This window comes from Symphodus melops, assembly GCF_947650265.1.
Source record: "Symphodus melops genome assembly, chromosome: 9".
NCBI lineage: Eukaryota > Metazoa > Chordata > Actinopteri > Labriformes > Labridae > Symphodus > Symphodus melops.
Window position 1 is genome coordinate 22953902 of NC_136699.1, and position 21852 is coordinate 22975753.

Below are 21852 nucleotides of genomic sequence, written 5' to 3' on the forward strand. Positions count from 1 at the left end.
TTTTTTTTATTTCAGACGATCTCAGCGAGCTGCCGTACAAAACGATGATGATGCAGAGGTGCTACTTGGGGTACAAAGGCCAATGTGGGGGGCCCCTGAGGGCTTACACACTTTAACCAAAGCAGTGGCTGAAAATGTGCAGTGACAGTTTTGGAACCTCCCTGAAGGGGCCCCATCTGCCAGCACTCCACCAAATGATGATAAGATGAACATATTTGTATAAAAACACCAAAGTACGTCAAGATCGAGGGTTCGATCCCCAGCTTCTGCGAACAACATGTCCGATGTGTCCTTGGGCAAGACACTTAACCCCGAATTGCTCCCCCTGCTCCGTCAGGTTGTATGCTGCTCATGTGGTCGACCGCTTGGTGCACTAATTGCCCCACGGGGATAAATAGAGTTTCATAAAAAAAAAAAAGAAAAAAAAAAACATGCCTCGTTCAAGCATTATAACTGGCAGGCGGTGGTTAATTGGCTACTTCAAATTGAACATGACTTATAATGATAATCAACAATAATAATTTACACTTTGTTATATTGAATATGCTACACACAGGCTGAAATACAAGCACATGCACAAGATCATATGGACAAGACAAGAGGTGTCAGAGTGATCCCCCCACCGTCAACACCATCAATACTTGGATGAGGATAAAACACCAGTCTGACATCAATTGGCCTATAAGAAAAGTTAGCAATGACTTTGCAAAATAACAGTTTAGAGTTAATGGTGCTCATGCAAAACAAGAATTACTTAGATAGTCATCAAGATGTTTTGGTTTTTTTTTAATTTATTTTATTTTAAGAATCGTGGTTATATTGCAGATGGGTGCGATATAGAAGTCAGTATATGTTCTGAATGTATTCATGATAACCTGTAAGTAAGTGTGGTAACTGTGATATATTTATGCTGTTCTTTCTGAATTGAGGTCAAAATCTCAGTATAACTGTATCAAATGCTTCTTTTATCATTCCCTGTTATTTGAAGAAAACTTTCAGTTTTTGTTACAGCGATCTTCCTAATGCTCCTGTCTGTGTGCACACCCACTGACAACTGATTTCCCTTTTCTCCACCAAAATAGCTGTGCATGCAGGCTATACTTCCTCTTCTGAAACAGACAAAAAGTTAAACTATGCAAAATAACCTACTTGTGTCTTTAAAGTTGTAGCTTTGTGCTCTATTGATATTTTGGTGTGCAAATGTGTTTGCATACAAGACAAATATAATGTCAGTTTTGTGTATCGATGTGTTTTTAAACTGAAAATCTGATTTCACACCAATTAAAACAACAATTATCAAGCAGAGAGGAATACATCTTTGACTCATGTTCCTTCTAGTAAGGTTGTCTGCGATGAACAGTGTTTGGGTCATCAACAGGATCAATTTTAAAGTTGGTTGGACGTAGTTTCATGACGCTGGTCTTCAGCGAGTACCACCATCCTCTCCAAGGGTACCAAACCACGCCGTCATCTGTTATCCCACTGTAGTGGCCATTGGGGTAGTAATTACCATTGAGATGAGCTGAGTGACACCTGCAGAGAGACAGAAGGAAGAGAAAGGAGTTTTCTTGACAGTAAATAATGACAACCATTATATTTCAGAGACCAGCCTAAACTTTTATTTACTTTGATATATGAAATGACAATAAAACCAGAATGACTATTTAACTGTGTACACAAATAGGTTATCAATGACATAATTCATTACAATCCCTAATGCCAATCTTCTGCACTGTGGAGGAGAGAAAGAGAGACCCCTTTTAAATTTAAATGTGTCTCAATTAAATCATTTTGGACCTTCAGCCCGGCTGTAACGTGCTGTTTTCTAAAGCCAGATTGGAGGGGGGATAAAATACTATGATTCTCAAAAATTCTTCGGTTGGTCAGTGGTGATCCTTTCAAACTATTTAGCTAAAATAAACAATTTATTAATTGGTCTGTAGTTATTTATATTTGTGGATCACCACTTTGTAACAGGGTAAGAACAAAGGCCGACTTCCAGATTTTAGGAATTTTGTTGCTGGTAAGACTCAGGTTAAAATTATGTGAGAAAGGCTCAGCAAAACAATCAACAGCCAGCTCTTGATGAATGATTCAATTTCATCAGGTCCTGCAGCTTTACTTGTGTCCAGCCTCTTTAGTGCGTTTCTCAGTGACAGATACAGACGTAAACTCAAACAGGCAAGTGATGGGTCCACTCATAACCTGCGAAGTGAGGGGTGTGTTAACACTAGCCAGACCAGTATTTGTCAGTTCAAGGTTAAATGATTCAAACAAGGATCCAGTAGAAATAAAATAATCATTAAAACAATTTAGTATGTCTTTCTTATCAGACAGTTTACCAGATTGAGAAACTTGGCACGTCAGGGTAATTTTTATTTTTTATGGATTCATTCAAGTTGAAGTCTAAGGGACGCACATTAATAATTAGGCTGGTGAAACCTAATTAATCCAATTACTAACACGTTCTGTGCTGGCCTGTAAGCTTTTTACTGGTTCAATGTCTCAAGTTAGGCTTTTATTTCATAGCATTCAAATGCTGTAAGAACGATGGCAAAACAAAAACTTTTGTTTTCATACTTTTAACATTTATATCCTCCTTGTCCGTCCTCTCTTTTTTGTGTCTTTTTTCTATAATCATCATGCATGAGACTCTGAGAGGCTGTGCTTGCGCCCTGTAGATTCACAAGCCCACTGCTGCATGTGAGCATCATTCTGACTTTCTGAGTTACTTTTTTAATCTAAAAACCCTTACTTGTTGAACCACCAGCCTCCTTTGTCCTCTTGGGCACAGTTTCCTTTGTAGTTATCGTTGTCCTGGTCAAAGGTGCTGAATTTCATTCCCTGGTGGCTGGCCCAATGTGACACACCAACCTGAAAGCTTCCAGAGAGAGCATCCCCCGCTGTACCTACGTAAGACCCAAAGTCAAGACGGTAATGATCCTGTACAGGGAGACAAACACAGCTGGTTAACTTGTATGAACTTAAAGTTCAAAGGATATGTTTAAACCTTTTGGGGATTCCTTAAAAATGTTAATGGAATTGTTAGATGAGAAAATCAACACCAAGTTTGTGCATACTAAGTTGGAGCATGGAAGAGTTTACTGTATCTTAACAGTTTATGTTTATAATGTGTTTAATTGCTCTTCAGATGTTCCCAGTAGATATATCATAAAGGAGACCCATTGTTACTTTCCTCAGTAATTTTACTACATTTTACTTGTCAGTAAGCATCAACACCTTCTCATTGGCCACTTTGAAGTCCTTGTACTCGGCATAGCGCTGGTTACCGTCAAAGTCTTCCATGTTAATCTTCAGAGAATAATTCCCTGTAACGTGTAAATAATCAGGTTGTGTTAACAGTATGACCAAACGTACGCAAATAGTTAAGTATTTACATATACAGCAGATGCAATGTTTTACTCTTCACCTCATCTTAAAGAAAGTTTAACTGTCTCTCTTTTCGACCCCATCCTGCTCCTCTTTTGCTTACTATAAGCACAACATAAAATTCAAGTTTGATCACAATGGGCCCTGGCTGTGATCTTCATGTATTTCCTGTGTGTGTCTGCTAATCAGTGGTAGTGTTTATTGGGCGCTATTTACTGTTTAGTCAGAGGTTATTACTTGTGTTTTCCAATACGTTTTTCTATATGTTTAGATTTGTATCCATATGCAAAGGGGGAAAATCTCGATTGAACTCCCTCCCTTCTCTCAGCTATAACCAGCCAAACAACCAGTCAGTCTCTGCCAGCCCTAAAATAAATATCCTTCAAAACTGTGTCCACTTCTGGTTCCTTTCTAACAACAATATTTAACATTGTGTTGTTTAATGAGGCTTTTTTGTTTGTTAAAGTCATTCTAATTCCAGTTGTTGACTCTCAATTTTTCACTAAAAATAGTTCTGGATAGGAGCACCCCTGTGCACTCATCCTGTACCCTGAAATAGGCGCTTTCCTGTCCTGATAAACATATGATGTAACTATGGAGTTACACAATACTCCCTCAACAGCTGTAGTTAACTTAATCTGTTGCAATGAGACAGCTCAGAATGATTATGGGAGTGGTTTGTGATCATTGTCTGAATCTGCGCAAAAAAACCCCAAAAGTGTCAATCTATTGATAGTATCTTAATATCATTGATCAACTCTGATTGACAGTTTATTTTAACATTTAGATGCCTCCCTTACCTTGTGTTGTGATGTAATGCAAATTGTCGTTTCCGAGCCAAAACTCTCCCAGTTCTGCATCCATGTCTCCAAAACCTTCCTTATACTCTGCCCATGACCTGACAGATAGATGATTAAGAGAGAGAGAGATAGAGAGAGAGAGAGAGAGAGATAGATAGATAGAGAGAGAGATAGAGAGATGATCGATCGATCTTGATATAATTACATCCTTTTCACAGTTATCAGAAGTCACAGTCGCACACCTGTTAAAGCGCTCTGCTCCATTGATTCGTCTCTGAATCACAATCCATCCACCTCCATCACTCATATCGCAGTACACTCTGACAGGAGACAGGCTTCCATTAGGTTGGATTCTGTAAATGCCGCTGGACTTGGAGCCAGAACTGAAGAGCTGGGAACAATCTGACACAAACACAAATGCACACTTACATTTGGTACAGTCTTTTCTGGATGCTGATAACACACTGACATGTCATATTAGCCTATAACCATGATCGATTTTGGTGCCTAAATATTAAAGAGGACATGTAGCCCTTTTTCACCTTTTAAAACAGTCCCTCTGTGCTCTAAATGAAACATCTGTGCTGTGCTTTGGTCAAAATAAAACATGAATCACGCTGCAGAGGAGGTTTGTGACCCTGTAGAAACCAGCTCTCTGAACGCTCTGTTTTAGTGTGTGTGTCTCTTTAAATACAATGAGCCCCCCTAAGTTTTCATGGTAGACATCACTCCTTTGCTAGCGAGAATGAAAATTGTGGATCTACTCAGAAGTTTTGGTCGAAGCTGGGGATGGAGTCCATGGGCAAAGAAAACAGGGAAGGGTTGTTGTTGTTTTTACCAGAATCCCATTGTGATGTCACAAGTTGTGAAAATATGAAGCGGAAATATTTTCTCTGTGTTGTAAGATTTATGCAGACCACAAACAAAGGACTGGATGGGTTCATTTCACATTTTGTTGGTTAATAGACACTCAGATCACCCAAATAAATGTTCAGGAAAAAAAGATTTTTCATAATGTGGACCATTTAATACAGTAACAGATGAAGTGCACCTCTGGTTAAAAACAACAAATAGTTTGTTGATTGAAGAGAAGCTCATGATTTAGGACATTTAAAATGTATCACTTAGGGGTTTGTACATGTCATGTTTTCCTCTCCTCCTGCTACTGCCATTCACCACCTCTCTACAAGAGCCTCAGACCTGTATTGTTTATATATTTATATAGGGGTGGGACTTTAATGCGTTAATTACAATAATTAAATACAAGAAAATAACACATTAAATTTTGTTTTAACGCATTTAATCACAGTTTGCCTCATAAACTGTGCAGAAATGTTTGTCATTGTCCGTGCTAGCACCGTACTAGTTCCGCCACAAGTACAAACTAGACCAAATGACCGTCTTTAGGACCACATTTAGTAATTCAACGTGTGATAAACTTACAAATTCACTTGCTAAATTGATTGCTCTGGACTGTAGACCACTATGAGTGGTAGAAGATAAGGGGTTATAAAATGTGCTAATCGTGTGATCCAACTTTGCTGTGCAGAAAAACTATTTTAAACAAGATCCAACAGCTTTATAAAGCTGAAAAGCAAGTAAAATGCATTGTAGATGCATTGCATTCATTCATCCACCAACATCCATTTAGATTGACGTGTTGCTTTTCTTTCAATTAATAAACTGACAATGTTTTTGTCCTGCAATTTCACGAATCACCTTATTGAATGCATGATGAACCAATCACGCCTCCCGTTCTCTACTGCTTGCACTAGCCCACACTCAAAGTGCATAACCAATGACAGAGTTTATACTTTGAGTTTGTTGTTGGCCTGAGTAGGAAAACAGTCACTTTTTCAACAAGCATTATGATAAACTTCAGCGTTTACTTGCCGCTGAATAAGACTGTGTGGGCGTGGCTTTTGAGGGAGCACAGAGGGAAAAGGGTGGGTGAAGACGGAGCAGTACATTTAATTAATTAGCCTTCTTGTTTGTGCATACAAACCTCACGTCTTCCCTGAATACGCTACCCATTGTGCCACCGCAGTAAATAAAGTCTAGACACAGGCCCATGGTGCCTATCTGACAATATCTTCAATTGAGCTTTTGAATAAATCATTGTACTGCACCAGTCTGCCTTTATTATTTTGCCCACTCCAAACCCCCAACCCACAAACCCTGATCAGCTCCCTGAGTTGACTTTATTGCTTTTCAAACCACATTAAACTGTAATAAAAATTAATGTACAAAATCACAAAAGAGCAGTAGCAGTAAACATTATCTGGTACCAACAGTGTAAGATCTTAAAGAGGACATTTAGTGGTGTAGTTTTGTCCTGCAGTCTTGAGGTAGTGGTCCTGACCTGTGTGCTGTGTGTCCTGGCTCTGGTCAGATATAGCTCTGTCTTTGTTGGCAGGTTGGTTCAGCTGTTGTAATCTCTGTAGGAGGAGTTCTTGTGTCTGAAGCTGGCCTCTCAGATGCTTTTCCTGTTCCCGTAGTCGAGTCACCTCCTCATGGCAAATGTCTGATGCCTATACAAACATTTGGATCGCTACATCTGTGAGGATCTTAATTTATATTTCATCTATAAATCTAAGACAACATGCACAGTTTAAAATTGCATTTGTGATGGTAGTCTGTTAAAGAACTGAGAGACACTCATGATAGGCTCAACGTATTACCTTGAACCTTTCAGCAGCAGTCATCCATACAACATTACGTTAGCCTTCACAAACCCCATCCATAATCTATACCCAAGACCAGATCCTGGAACTGTATACCCAGCAGCATGTTAGAGAAAGCAAAGTGTGTATCATCCAGTCTCAGTTTTATGGGAGTTATTCAACTCATTAAATCTCACTTGCTGCTGTGACTCCTGGCCATCACAACACAAACAAATGACATAAAACATAAAGTCCCCACATGTCATGTCATCAATTTGTGAACTGCAGGGGTGCTGAGCCAAGCCAAGCCAGTAGCTCTTTATGACGCTAAGATACGCTAACTGTCAGGGGGCTGCAGGTTCATTTTGAGTGTAAATATATGAGTTCCAATAATCTTCTCTTTAACTCTTTACGAGAATGTACAAAGGGGTATTAGAGCCAGGGGAAAAGCTTTCGATATTAAAGTCATAAATTTACACTCTTATCAAAATCTATGAGATTAAAATCGCAAATACATACAATTACAAAAATAAACTTGTGATTTTAGTCGACATCAGAATAGTAGCAGTCGCCTGTACGAAATTAAGGAACATAGAGCATCTTGTGAATTTAAAATTAAGTAAAGGTTTTAAAAATACTTAATCTTTCAGCACATCAGCATCACATTGTCAGTATCAGAACCCTGAAAAGATACTGCAAGAAACTGGGACTGTCCTCAAATAAAGAACCACACTGACTGCTCTTTTGTGGAAAAAGGAAATGACTTGAAGGTTCTCCTTTCATAATTTAGATCACTGCTCTTCTAATAAAACCTAATTTAAATCTAGTTACAAATTCAATACCATAAATGAACAACATTATTTTTGGAAATATACGTAACAGCTTTTGTCTTGATATTTTAGGCTTTGTTTATCTAACATGGCCCTAATAAATTAACAACCAGCCAACATGTCCTCTTTTAAATGTTTTTCATAAGTTGCAAATGATGTTTCACAGTTTTAAAAAATCAAGAACACCCTGGAAAAAAAAGAAACAAGACCAACCATTGTCAATGAAACAAACTAAATCTGTTAGACGACAGTGAATATGGAAATATTAACTGCAGTTTTGGACTTCAAATAGTGTGAAAAGTAACAAATGGACAAATGGAGTTTACCACAGTCCCTGGAAGTACTCCAATCAAACTGAGGACTCTTTGTTCTTATAATTATTAGAACAACAACTGTTTTGTTCACACATACTCAAAGAATAAAGATCTTCTCTGAATATGAAAATACCTCAAGACCTTAATGAAGCATTCAGAAATGTGTGTGAAAATAAAAAAAGTGAGTCGTTTAAAAGCAGCCAGTGTTTTTGTCCGCAGAGTACTTACACAGAGAGCTTGAACACAAGCTGTGATGATGATCAGTCCTTTGAGCTGCAGCTGCCGGCCTTCCATCGTGCTCGTCTTTACAAACTAAACTAAAATATCAGAGATGGAGATGTCTACTTCTCAGAACTGAGTTGAATCTTGTTTATTTTTCCAGAAAGTATTTTCCTCACACCTGGATCCACACAAAGCTGTGCAACAGAGACAAAATGAAAAACTGATGGAATACCTGATTCTCTCCAGTCATAAATACTCAAAATATGCAGGGAGTGTCGAGAACATGTGTGCAGCATTCACAGACGCACTTTCTGAAAACTGTTCTGTCCTAAAAAAAAAAACCTGGAGAATAAAAAAAATATAAAAAACAGATGGCTGCATGAAAAACAAAGATGATAAATGAAGGCTGAAGGCCAGAGTCAGTACTGGTCTACATCCACAAATCTCCCTTTTTCTTTTATTCATTGCTCTACTGTTTACAGCTCTTTACATTTATCTCATTCACTAAGTACATACAATATGAACAATGCAGTCAGAAGGAGACAGTTAGAGTAAAAGTTAAAATGAACTTTTAGCATAAAGATATGATATGTAAATGCAACACCTGTTCACTGTTGTAGACAGACTCGGGACAAATATTACATAAAGGGTATTTTGCATAACATGTGATTTTCAACATATCTACAAGTTGGCCATTCACAGCCACCAATGATGTGCTGGTATTGCTATGTCAAGTTTGTCTGTCTGTCCATAGGCTTGTGTCAATAAAGTTTTCCTCTGAGGGAGATTCAAGCAGAACTGATGTTCCTCTACCTGTGTGCTTATTCTGCCATCTTTGTTTTCAACTTGGGTTTGCATGAATCGCTCTGCAAATAGTCTCTGCTTATATAATGGGAATACATATATTTTAAACTATGTTTAACTACCCTTGTCCTTAAATAAACAACTCTAAACTTAAATGTAAAATATAGGGCTGGTATGTTTCCATAATGGCAATGGAAAATCAAAATAACTCAAAGCTTTATTAGCCAAAATGACCAACACTCGACTGTACAGCTTTATAAACAACCAAATGACCTGATGTTAGAAAAGCTGAGGCATGGTTCTAAGTCCAAATGAAATATATAATAATCATATGCTCATACCATTTTGTTAGTCAAGCCAAACCATGTTAAAGTCCCTGCTCAGACTGTGTTGTATGTTCAGGTTTCTTTCAGCCATCATCTCAACGGGTCAAAGATGTGTTCGGTCCGTGCACAATGCTTTCTCTTGCGTGATGGTTGAGCATTCCTCTCCTGAGGTCATTGCACCAATCAATGATCCTTCATAAAAGCATGTGCACGCGCGCACACACACACACACACACACACACACACACACACACACACACACACACACACACACACACACACAAACACACACACACACACGCACACACAACAAAGACAGTCTTGGTAAATCACTGGACAAGTCATCAACCCTTGATATTTAAAATCCTTTAAAATCAGAAAAGGTCGGCATGGCTCCAGCACAACATGCAATACTCTCATTTGGTCCGGCAGTTAAGCAACTCAGTGTTTCTGACTGGTATTTCAAAATAGCGAACAAAAATAGCAACAGCAAAAAAAAGAAGAACAAGCTTAGATCTGCACTCTGCCTGGATTATGATATTTCCAAATGTTGTTTTCTTAGAAAAGCACAGAGCCAGACACATGTTCACAGTGTTGTCATGGATACAGCTGACAGGCATTGCGAGTGTGAAGTGTTGTAAATACACAGATTTTAAAGAGCGCACTTTATGTTTAACTCAGTTTTTATATCTATCTTCTGTTCTTCATGCTTCACTGAACGGTTGAAAACATCTGTGTCAGTCAAGGTTAGAATCTGAACAGAACCATCCAGAGCTGCTCTGTTTGTTTGTTTTCATGTATTGCTAAAACACATGATTTCCAGTATTCCGTCACATTGAATCTCACCTTCTGGTCCAAGTCAGACTTCCTCTGAGTGTCTCTCCGTCTTGTTACAGCTCCATCAGTCTTTTGTTCTAAAGAAGAAAGGGAAGAAAAAGGTAGAGTGGAACGATGCTGGAACATTCCTGATTTGACTTGCAGTCCACTTGACTCACAAACACAGCACATTAAAAATGCCAGTATTTACAGCAGAGACAAGCATGTTTACTGGATCATGGAACAAATTTGGTCTTATTAGCTCATGTCTTTATTGGCACACGGGGGCTATTGTTTTAATGTATCTTTTTTGATTGTATGAAAAATAATAGTCATTGATAATAAGGCACCTGGCTGACTGACTAACAGTTGCGCTGTAGCTTTTTGTCAAGAGGTTTAAGAGCTGCCTAAGCTTCAGCTCTTTGACTGGTGTTGGGTTGGCCAAAAGTTCATTTGAGACAGCATTTCGAATATGGCAACATCCATCAACGGGTTTCAAAAGCCACTTTCAGTAACCACTGGGTGACGTCAGTCAGGCTTCGCTGCAAAACGTGAGCAAGACGGACCTCTCCAATGTAGATCTTTTTCATGTCTAAAATGGCCACTTGAGTTAAGATGTCAATACACTACAGAAACAGCCTTTTATCATATTTTACACAACACATTTTCTTGACATGTTATACACTCGACTGTTGTAATGCATCGAGGGGACTTTTTTTTTTAAATTGAAAAATACAATTCACGTGTTTGCAAGAAAATAATCAAAGAGTTAACAGGAACCAATTTGTCCACAGGGGGCGCCAAATGTCTGCAAAGAAGCTTTAAAGGTAGAGTCACTTTCCCCAAAACAAACGGCCTTATTATGACTTATAGGCCTTCATACAGGTGTGGTGGTGACTGTGTCTGCATAGACCTTGTCCTCTCATTGGATTTTCATGTTCTGGTTTGTTTCTTGGATCTTTGCAGGGAGCCGGTATCTTTCTCTCAACAAATGACAGCATGCAGATGAGTTATATTATTGGACCCAATTCAGAGCGTGGACGTGATTAAAACAGGAAAATATAACAGATGCAGACATAGCGCTAAAAAAGACAAAATGTAAGAGTAGTCCACTGAAAAAGCTTTTTAAAATCAGGTGCTAAACACCTGCAGTTAGCTTGTGCTGGTGCTCACAGTGTAGGAAGAAGCAGTACAAACGTTCCCTCTGACCCCACCTTTAATATTACAACTTTGTTATCAAAAATACCTTTGGTGTTGACTGACTGTGTCTGCTGTGAGGCCTCAGGATCATCTTCTTGAACATCGTCAGACTTCTTATAGTAATAGGGCTGATCGGGGGGTCCAAACCGCTTCATGCAAACACACACATTAGATAAGTGACTTCCTTTTGACACACACAAATTCACATGCAAACTTGCATTGACATGCATACTTTACCTTGTCGGGCCACATGAAGCTGATGAAAAGAATGAGAGGAAGACCAACAGAGAAGACATAGACGCTCCAGAGCCAGGGACGCTGGTGGGCGGCCAACAGGAGGCTCTCTATGAAATCCGGCTAGATACATACACACAAACAGGCACGCACACACTTTTCAACAGTTGTTTGTTTTTTGTTTTCATTTTTGTGGTTGCACGCCTGCTTTTATCTAACATTACAGCTTCCCAGTTCTCTGTCCACTCAGTGTCAGAGTGTTGTGTAAACTATTTTTCTCACAATGCATTATTGGGCAGTATGTGGAATATTTGCCTTGAGAACTGTTCTCTTTTGTTGTGGGTGTATATTTTTATATATATGTATGTCTCTGTGACATCATAAACATTTAAATAGAAAAACATTTTGACTATTTTATTGTACTAATTATAAACTTAGTTAACTAAAATTGAAATAAAGGCAGGTCTTACCTGTGCTGCTGCAGACACTGGTGTCACATTTGCTACCAGCATAATGCACAGCAACACAAATCTCCAGTGGATGTCCATGTCCGAAACACACCTGACACACGTGTTCATAAGAATATGTGATTCTAGATCATGCATAAAGATAAATGCCAATCCACACACTTCATATACACATTCAGGTAAGAACACACTGATCACGTTTTCATTTCTTATCTGTATTTCTAGATTTTGTCAAAAGACCTTGAGGTTCACAAAGACAGAAAGAAGGGGGAAAGAGGAGGAAAGCTTAGCTAGATGGATGCACAGAACAAGGCGAAGCAAGAGTGGAACAAAAAAAGCCCAGAAGATTAAAGAAAAGGAAGAGGAAGTAAAGTGAGGAAACAGAGGATCAAACTTTACATGAATACCTTTCTTCAAAACGCAGCCAGTCTCCAGAGTTCTTCAGGTTCCACTTCCTGATGTCTTGAAGTCATGTGATGTTGGACTTTGGTCCAAAGGCACTTGTTGACATGGCAGCAGAGCATGCAGTTTGCACATTAAAGGGTTAAGTCCTGCTTATTAACCCACATACTGCACGCTCATAAATCCTTTCATGATGAGATAGCAGCTGTGTCAGAGTGTGTGATATATTCATGGAAAAAATGCTCAGCATTAGCACAGTATTTAAAAGTGTTGAGCTGCTCATGAGAAGGTCACGACTTTGTGTACTGTCCAAGTCAAAAGCATCCAAAAAAATCAACAATTCATGAAACAGACATTTTTTTAATCAACATTGCTGTAAATACACACTAAAAAAACCCAGGAAATTTTCAGTAACATAAAACTTATCCGACAATCATGGTGGCTTTAATAACACAGAATCATTAGAGGTCAGAAATCTAGATAACAATGACATTGGTTCCATGAGTAGTGTCGAGGTACTAGACTAGTCTCAAGACCACTTTTTGAAGGTCTTGACTTGGAAAAAACATTTGACTGAATCTTTTCTCGGCCTCAGACTGGACATGCCTTCGGATTGTAAAACAAGACTTATTTGGACCACGCTGATTTTATTTCCACAACCCTCCCGATGTTACGGTCCTGCTGCACACAAGATGTTTCATTGATATCTATGGTCTTGGTGTTGACTTGGTCTCAATCTCTAAGTGTTGTCTTAACCACAACGCTACACTGGATTAGCATGCAACAAAGTGAATTACATGTGAGAACTAATAACATATTTAACCCTTAGCCTCCTAAAAGAAGAAGATATTGAGAGTTTGCAGAGTCTGAAGTGTGAGTGTGACTATGAGCGTATATTTAGATGCTGCAGACTATCATAGAAAAAAGACCATCAGAAATGTGTTGTGAAATTAGAGATGCTCGATGTGTCTTCTTGTCAGAGTCAGTGCAAACAGAAGGCTGGTAATCACTGTTATTTTAGGAGTTTTTACGCCCCCTTGTGGGAAAAAAAACATTGATTACAGAGCACAAGTCAGGTGCAAAGATGAAGATTTTCTATAAGAAGCAGAGTTCAGAGAAACAATGTGCAAAATTGTATACATATAAAAAATCAGATATCCAGTTTATCCTGTGTAAATGTCTCTCAGAGTCATGACTGTCTACAAATGAGTGAGACGCCCACCAGTCCCACCAGCTGTATTGTTGTGAGAGCTGTGTTTACATCATGTTTACATGGATGGTATGACCTTCTGTATTAAGCTGCTTTAATGAGAGAGAAGTAGAAGAATAATTGTAAGATAAGTTTCGTTAGCTCAGTCATTCTTTGTCAATCTATGTGCAATAGGAAGCTAACCAAAGTTTGCTAACATTAGCATGCCAACACAACAATGTAGGCCACAGGTAATTGCAGCTTAAGCAAAGGAAATTATTTTCCGTTGCTTGAGCATAATGGTGCTTAATTATGGTGCATTGTAAAGTCATAGTTCCTTTGTGGGAACGTGAGTGGCGAGGGGTTGGAGGTGTGTCGCTGAAGGAGAGTGGAGGCCTCAGAAAAGCAGAGGTGTCACCAACCAGTTTGTTTTGGTTTAATGCAGGTGCTCAGGGCGACATCAACTGGATCAAAAACTCACACATTCTTCCTTTTACAAAATTTGCAATAATTGCTTATTTAGTATTTCAAATTCAAAGTAACACAGTAGCTATGATGTAACAATAACAGTGCTATATGCTTCTCCATACATTTCCATGTCTGAGTCTGTCCTTCAGAGCCGAATGTTGATTTCACTGCGAACTCCGTCCCCACCAGAAACGCTCTCGTTGCCATCGGCGTCTGACAGGAATCCACTTCCTGTCACTGCTGTGGTGGTGCTGTGTTCCAGGGTTGTGAGTCGCTGTTTCAGACGAAGCTGGGAAGAATTAAACTCACTCTGTAGACGGGCCAAACATGTCTGAAAAATAAAAGGCTTGCTTTAGTTTTTCATTTTAATAAAGTCATAATTGAATGACAAATAGCAGTAGTACCAACAGCATCGGTAGTAGCAGACTTATGACATGACCTGTAGCCGGTCCAGACTGGTTTCCAGCCTCTCCACCTTCTCTTCCAGCTCCTCCCCTGCAGACACGTTGATTTCCTCCAGAAGCCCCTCCTTCTGCAGGATGTCACGCCCCCTTTGCTCCAACTGGGCCCTGGCGTGGGGGAACTCCTGAAGCGCTTCCATCAGGTCTTGTTTGGAAAGGCAGAACAGGTCTGAATATCCCAGGCTGCGGATATTAGCTGTACGTCGGTTCCCCATCTTGCTGCCACTGATGTTCAGGATGCTGATTTCGCCAAAGCAACTGCCTGAAGTCAGAACTGCAAATTGGGTGACTCCATCCTCCCCTACTACTGCCAGCTGGCCATCTTTGATGATGTACATCTCCTTCCCCACATCTCCCTTTAAAAAAACAGAGGTAGAAATAAAATCATATTTCACAGCCCTGTTACTCTCCCTCTCTGCTGCTCTGGTCTCCCTCCTCCCTCTGACTGCTGCGCACCTGAGAGCAGTCTGCACACAGGGAGGAGGAGGAGAATTCAGAGGAGCCAGGTGGGAGAGACTGTACCAGTTGTAGACCCAATCTCGGTGTCAACATTCAAACACTCACTGACTCTAATACACGTTCCTGGTGAGTCTGTGAGGGCTCAGGGCTGTCCCACTGTCGAACCATCAAGAGAGTGAGGGATCTTTTGAGCCCTTCATGCACCTGTCATGTAAGTGGGCATATCTACAGACTTAAGAGTGTGAGAGAATTACCCATAATTCATAGCATAGTGACAGGAAACCATGAAACGTACAGTGTGATTCCCAGGGAAGGATGGAAGGGTAAACAAATGTTATAACATGGGGGGAAAAAAGGTCTACAAAAAAAGTTCATTTGGGAACTACAGCTAATTTAGAACTCTACTGCAAGTCTATAAACAAAATAGAGACAGAGAACACATTAGTCCTTATATATTTAAGATAAGATCAACCTTTAGTTATTCCACAATAGAGACATTTAACATAAAGGCTATATTAAGAAAGAACTTTCTTAAACTCCATGGCTGTGACTGAGCGAAGTAAAAACCTAAAGTGAGAATTCCTAATACCGCCTGACGTCGTGCTGTCATGGTTAGAGAAGTACAGAGAGCTTCATATTAAACCGTTTCGAGCTCTTGCAGAGTCGTGCACTCAATCACTTTCCAGGTGACATCAATTACGTCCATAAGGGCTTCGAGATTTACCCAATCAGACAAAACTCTGGGCAAATTGGTGATCTTTTTGCTCTCCCATGTTTTTATCCTCTTTTTTTTCCCATTCAGATATTTATATTCTCACACGGGTTTAGATGGCTGGATTTTGTAGTTTTAGTTTGGGCTGGAGATTCCTGATCTTGCTTTCCCTTTTGTTCCACTAGTTCAAAAATCTTTTTTTAAATTGAAAGATTGGCTTCGAAAGAGAACACAAAAATTGTGATTTCCAGCTTTTTGTAACATTTAAAATGACAGAAAATAAGGGGATTCACAACACATAAGAACTTTGAATTTCTTAATGTAATGTAATAAAAGAAAGAGCAATTCAGCCTTTGTTGTGCAAATTCTTTCATTTTCTGTCAAGCTGAAGTTTCCTGCCATTACCTGTCCAAACTTATAAGGACTGATTGTGCTGTGCACACAGCGTCTACTTCTTCACACAATGTCACTTGTTCATTTTTATTTTATTTTGTCTTCCCTGATCTTCCCTCAAAGGTTTCACGACCCCTTAGCCCACCATGGTACCGCCTTTAAAAGCTCTGCAGTACTGCTGTTGATAAAATACTAATGTAAATGTAGTTTGGATGCATTTGTAAGTAAACAGTTAAAAATTGCAGGAGAGCCAAGTAAAGGAAAATATGACCTCTCCTTTAACTCTGAACTAATCTGCATCACTGCAAACTCACCTAAGCCACATTGCAGGCAGGGACAAGTAGGTCTCTACCTGACTGTCACACATTGATACTGATGTTCATGCTTCATCAAGACCGAAGTTTAAAGCAGGAAGTATTTGATGTATGTGCTGAAGCTCCAGAGTCAGAGGTTGATAATATGTGCTTACAGTACGATTAAAAGTAACACTGACCTTTCGACAGATGTAGTCTCCAGGACTGAAGACTTGTGGTCGAAGTTTTAAGACCAGTTCTACAAGGAGGCCGGCCTCACAGTCCTGGAAAATACGTACCTACGTCCACACACACACACACACACACACACACACACACACACACACACACAGACATTTTGACCATTTGAAGATACCCTGAAGATATGACTGCAGTTCAGAGGCTCAAAGAAGTCGATGAAAGAAAGAACAATGTCTTTACCTTCTTCAGTGTGTCCAGGTGAACATTTATAGCAATCTCGGCTCTCAGTTTATTGGGCAGACTCCTCAGCACTTCCTGTTCATCTATTGTCTTCTGATTGGTCCAGAGGTAGTCGAACCAGCGGATGACGCGTTGTTCCAGACCCTTGCTTACATGTCTGAAGTGCATGTAGTGTTTCAGGGTGTCGACACGGCTCTGAAAGGTTACTCTCGTGGCGTTCATATTTGAAATCATGGACCCAACATTTCCAACAATAGAGGCAAAAATCAGAACACCAACCTAGGACAGAAATAATAGTGTCAGCCTGCGGATAGACAAAAACAAATAAGATCAACACTCTGCCAAGGAACTTACCAGGAAGTCAAATATCAGGAACAAGTACTCCTCATCTCTAACAGGGGGAGGTGTCTCTCCAATGGTGGTCAGCGTGAGGGTGGACCAGTACAGACAGTATATGTAACTTCTGCTCAGGGAGCCGAACTCTGGATCTGATGCATTGGGATAAACCCAAGAGTCTGAGCCCAGTCCTAGGGCCTTGGAGAAGCTGTAATATACGCAGGCATTCCAGTGGATGATGACGAGGATGTACAGAACCAGTTTACAGATGCGGAAAGCATTGGGGTAGCCCGTGCGCGTCTCAGTACGTTCAAACAACTCAAAGAGGCGTGGCAGGCGCAGCAGCCGGTTGAATCGAAGCAGAGGAGTGTAGCTGATTCCCACAGTCAGGTACAGGAGGTCAGTTGGAAGGACGGAGCAAATGTCCAGCTTACACTGCAAGGTTCGAACGTAAGCTTCTCTCAGGCGTCGCACATCTTTCACCATCAACCCTTGATCCAAGAAACCTTGGAAGAAGAAATAAGTAGAGCTGATGTCTCAGATAATAAATGTATTATGTTAAATCAAGAAAAGGGGTTTCAATATGTGATCTTGATTCCCTCAGGACACCAAGTTTCAGATTTGGAAACCGACCCCACTAGTTGATGTGGATAACCGAACAACAACCTAAAAAATTGAGCGAATAGGAACCACCAAAAGTAAAAATAATAACAACACAATTTCCCTCCATCCTATCTTCAAATAACAACAATGAACCTTTTGACCCTAAACCCCCAGCCACAGTCTATTACCTTAAAATATCTCCATTACACAAACTCTGACCTATCACACATAGCATACACTCTTCCATCTGTTTTCTCTCAAGTCTACATGTCAGAATCAGTTTTATCAGCCAGGTATGTTTAACAAACAAGGAATTTAACTTTGGACTGTGCTCTCTCTGTACAATGTTAAGATTAAATATTAAATATTAACTAATCATATAAACAAGTACCGTAATCAAAGACTAATATGTACAAGACTAATAGCACCACCATGTCAAAGGTACCATCTCTCCTTCCCCTTCTCGCTTATTCAATCCCTTCTTTTCCTTTCTTTCTTCACATCCTCTGGTGTGCACGGTTGCAGGAACATACCACGATAAATAAATAAATAATCCATGGCACAAAGAAGACACACACACTTTATTGTTTTTTTATTAGGAGGGAGCGTGTTTTGCTTTAGTTTTTTCAGGTTCACCTGCTGCATATTTGCAGCCTCGTAAAAAAACACATAGACTTTAAAATGTTTAAAATATTTATCCATTTTGATTATGATACGGATAAAGAGGCTGATTTCTGTCAAAATGGACATTTTAACATGGTGATTCGGAAGTCTGATGAGGCCCTAAGTAAATAGTCATTGGGGGCCCCTCCAACCAGCGTTCATCACCATTATGTCTGCCAGGGTCCCTAAACTTTCTCCTTTTCCTTTTTTCAGTCCCACACAGTTCACAGTTCCTCTTGATTCTCCTTCACACCTGCACTGCTCTGTCAGATGGGCCCCCTCAGGGAGGTGTCCAACTTTAATTGCAAAATGTGCTCATTTTGATAGACTGCTGTTGTTTAAAGTTTTTCAACCCATGGGGGCCCCGACAGGCCTGTTGCTTAAAACAGTTTTCTGTCCTGCCTATTGACAAGCAGTGGGACCTATGGGCCTTTTGCAGCCAGTCTCAAGTGGACATGCTGTGCATGACTTCTCTGATAATCACCAATTAGAATCGTTCTCAAATGGTTTCACCTCACCTTATATGAAATATGATCTTTACTTGTAAAAGGCCAACTCATGAATGTCTCTTGACTAAGAAAATCAAGCTAAAAGTGTAACCAACATTTTCTCATCCCAGTGAAACCTAAACTTTGTGTCAGATCTAAGATAGAGAAAAAGACAAAGGGTTCCATCAGATACAGAACCCTGAGACCCCTGACACCCCTGGGGTGTTCAGACATGAGACATGGCTCGCCCTCTCTCTTTATCACATAATGTATTAAAAAATACATATGAACATTTTTATCGGATCATATCAAGTTCTTTGTTTTCAGTACCTGTGTGAAGACGGACAGCTATATCGAGAATATAGACTCCATCACAGAGGTAATCCAGAACCAGCCACACCAACACATTCCCCATCTGGAGCTCATCAAAACAGGCCCTGCAGAAAATGTGATAAAAAAAAAAAACCTTAGAACCTTATGAGTGAATAAAATGTTCATTATAATGTCACAAATGTGTGTGTTTTGCATTTAAAACAGTCTCGTCTTTGGGCTTCAGCTTGTATAGTGTTTTTACACTGCAGGTCACACTTACACATCCACACACTGATGGTAGAGGCTGCTGTGTAGTGAGACCATCAGAAGTCAATAATCCCATTCATACACTACTGAAAAAGCAGCCCGAGGACACATGTGACTACAGGAGCTAGGGATTGAACCGTCAACCTTCCAGTTGAGCAATGGCGACTCTACCAACCGAGCTGCAGCCGCCCAGTGATAATTTAATGTATTTGTGTTTCTGCCCTTAGACTGCAGATTAAATGTAGCTATTGTGCTGATTCTGTCACATTTACATCAACACATATTGATAGTAAATGAATCAGTTCATACGTCTTCTTACTCACATCCATGTGTTTGTTTCTAGTGTGGAGTTTCATTTGTATTTCTGCTTGTGCTTTGTTTAGACTTTTAACTGAGTAAGATTTTGGTATTTGGGATATTTGTTTTATCATAAGAATTGTTTATTCTTTGTCCATCCTTTTCTGTCCCCAGGAGCTTTTTTGTTCAGGTAGCCTGTTCATTGTTTTGTGTTGCATTACGTCGGTCAGCTGGTCCTTTTGTTTCTGTACCGTCTGACCTGCTTGTGTGGAAATAGCCCATTTGTTTCTGCAGAAGTGGTGGATGTTGTTGTTTTTACATATTTTTATTTAGTGGCAAAGTGATCATCTAAAGAAAGCATTTGATGTAATAAAAGAAGTAAAAACTATAGAAATACCAAAAGGATTTACCAAAGAATAACAATAGTTCCTTACCTGACGACTAGAAGGGTCCAGTTATAAAAGACAGCAGCACCGATCACCATCAGCCAGTGGTAGTACGCATCATCAGAGGGGGACAAGGCCATGACTTTTAACTTCTTCCTCCTAAAAGAGTGAGGCAAGTGTCAGTCAGAACATTCATTCATGAGTTCATACTGAATCTAGTTTTTTCTGAAGTCTCACTTGTATCTGGAGCGCCTGATTTCATGATCTCCATCAGAGCCGTTGTGGCTGAACCTGCTGGGCGGAGCTTGTTCGTCCACGTTGGCGGGGCCTCTGAAACGCTCCAAGAAGGAATCAGGCCGCTCATTCTCCTCTGTCAAACTCTTCTGGGCCCATTCTCTGAGAGTCATCACCATGTTGACAATCCTAAAGGACCAGGAGACGCACACTCATTCAGTGTTCAGGGATTCACATTAATGACCCGTGAAATAATACTTCAATAAATCATACAATGATAAACATTGTGTAAATGTAACGGGTGGGTTCGTTAATTGATCAGCTGTCATACCTGGACAGAGCACCTCGCCCCCGAAGAGAACTCTGGGAATTAATATCTCTTCTGTCATTGGCCGCCATCCTCTGGAGCTCTGAGGAAGTGTCATCACACATGGACTGTGCTCTACTCACACACACACACACACAAACACACACACACCTTAAATACACGAGGGGAAATGATCAGCACTGACAGAGCATACCTTTATAATGTGAACTGTATTTAAAGTCATGTTTCTGTTCTGATCACATGACAAACACAACTTTTCAGAAGAGCCAGTTTTTACAGCATAAACTAACATGTTCACAGCCTGGAACTAAAACCAAATAAACGGTCTGATTAGCTCATGTCTTTTTCAGCACACACTGTGGGGGGGGGGGGCAAATAATAACTTTAAAGAAAAGAAAACATGCATAGGATTGTGTGTGTGTGTGTGTGTGTGTGTGTGTGTGTGTGTGTGTGTGTGTGTGTGTACCTGCTTGGTGTGCTGTCAGCACGGTCGCTCTCCTCCTCTGTCCATGTTTTCACAGACAGCCTGTGGGAATCCTGCACTGGACCTGTCATACTAAACACACAGCCGAACACGACTCAGCTCACTTTGTTCATCACAGGCGGCGACACAAACGCTTTTAGAGGAACTCACAAGAAAGACATGTCCAAACAAACATGGGCTCACACAGACGGCCAGTCTCACATATAACTGAGAAAAACATGCTCTGATGGACACAGTCCGATGTTGGACGGTCATGCAGAATAAGGCATCTCCATGGAAACCAGAAGACATGGCAGCAAGCTGTACAGTAGTTATGACGACAGCTCATGACAGGCAGAGAAAGATATTTAAGGTCAACAAACCTTATTTCATCAGTCCAGATCGGTTTGAGTCTTTAGTCCATCTCTGTCAGGTGAACTGGAGCCACAACACGCTCATCACAGAGGACAAAGACTGGTACGAGGGGACGGATGGACGGTTGGATGGAGTGATCACATGTAAAAGATGAAAGGGCTCATCACACAGCACTCAACAAAAGCATCATTTCAATTGCAAATCATTTGTGCGTGT

At 40.1% G+C, this 21852-nt stretch overlaps 3 protein-coding genes across 4 annotated transcripts; all 3 read right to left on the reverse strand.

The window, feature by feature from the left end:
- Window positions 1-95: 95 nt before the first annotated feature.
- fgl1 (fibrinogen-like 1) lies at window positions 96-8521 on the reverse strand. 2 transcript variants are annotated; one of them, XM_079353069.1, is made up of 8 exons: window positions 8226-8521; window positions 6872-6962; window positions 6553-6721; window positions 4433-4592; window positions 4191-4288; window positions 3241-3329; window positions 2756-2943; window positions 96-1533 (listed from the first exon to the last, which is right to left on the reverse strand). In XM_079353069.1, exons 2-8 carry the CDS (start codon window positions 6893-6895, stop codon window positions 1335-1337), a joined length of 927 nt encoding a protein of 308 aa, XP_079209195.1. In that variant the 5' UTR covers window positions 6896-6962; window positions 8226-8521; the 3' UTR covers window positions 96-1334. The 2 variants fall into 2 exon arrangements, with proteins under 2 accessions (XP_079209195.1, XP_079209194.1); XM_079353068.1 differs by lacking the exon at window positions 6872-6962 and having other exon boundaries at window positions 97-1533.
- A 467-nt stretch (window positions 8522-8988) lies between these two features.
- Window positions 8989-12154, reverse strand: LOC306829474 (uncharacterized protein). The gene is made up of 5 exons (XM_079352520.1): window positions 12070-12154; window positions 11603-11722; window positions 11412-11514; window positions 10196-10263; window positions 8989-9541 (listed from the first exon to the last, which is right to left on the reverse strand). The coding sequence occupies exons 1-5, from the start codon at window positions 12145-12147 to the stop codon at window positions 9533-9535; spliced, it is 378 nt and encodes a 125-aa protein (XP_079208646.1). The 5' UTR covers window positions 12148-12154; the 3' UTR covers window positions 8989-9532.
- A 2022-nt stretch (window positions 12155-14176) lies between these two features.
- On the reverse strand, window positions 14177-21739 carry LOC306829749 (cyclic nucleotide-gated cation channel-like). Its single transcript, XM_079352896.1, has 11 exons — window positions 21645-21739; window positions 21265-21354; window positions 20802-20912; window positions 20474-20659; window positions 20285-20395; window positions 19305-19411; window positions 17239-17726; window positions 16885-17163; window positions 16644-16742; window positions 14565-14942; window positions 14177-14456 (listed from the first exon to the last, which is right to left on the reverse strand). Exons 2-11 carry the CDS (start codon window positions 21351-21353, stop codon window positions 14271-14273), a joined length of 2034 nt encoding a protein of 677 aa, XP_079209022.1. The 5' UTR covers window position 21354; window positions 21645-21739; the 3' UTR covers window positions 14177-14270.
- Window positions 21740-21852: the final 113 nt, after the last annotated feature.

Coding starts and splice junctions, on each gene's coding strand:
- fgl1 (XM_079353068.1), bottom strand. CDS start 8,291: ATGGAAGGCCGGCAGCTGCAGCTCAAAGGACTGATCATCATCACAGCT. Junction 4,289..4,432: donor GGAGCAGAGCGCTTTAACAG/GTGTGCGACTGT, acceptor TCTATCTGTCAG/GTCATGGGCAGAGTATAAGG. Junction 3,330..4,190: donor GCATTACATCACAACACAAG/GTAAGGGAGGCA, acceptor TACACGTTACAG/GGAATTATTCTCTGAAGATT.
- LOC306829474 (XM_079352520.1), bottom strand. CDS start 12,147: ATGGACATCCACTGGAGATTTGTGTTGCTGTGCATTATGCTGGTAGCA. Junction 11,723..12,069: donor CAGTGTCTGCAGCAGCACAG/GTAAGACCTGCC, acceptor GTATGTATCTAG/CCGGATTTCATAGAGAGCCT. Junction 10,264..11,411: donor ACAGTCAGTCAACACCAAAG/GTATTTTTGATA, acceptor TTTCTTCTTTAG/AACAAAAGACTGATGGAGCT.
- LOC306829749 (XM_079352896.1), bottom strand. CDS start 21,353: ATGACAGGTCCAGTGCAGGATTCCCACAGGCTGTCTGTGAAAACATGG. Junction 16,743..16,884: donor ACCTGGACACACTGAAGAAG/GTAAAGACATTG, acceptor GTGTGGACGTAG/GTACGTATTTTCCAGGACTG. Junction 14,943..16,643: donor GAGACTACATCTGTCGAAAG/GTCAGTGTTACT, acceptor GTTTTTTTAAAG/GGAGATGTGGGGAAGGAGAT.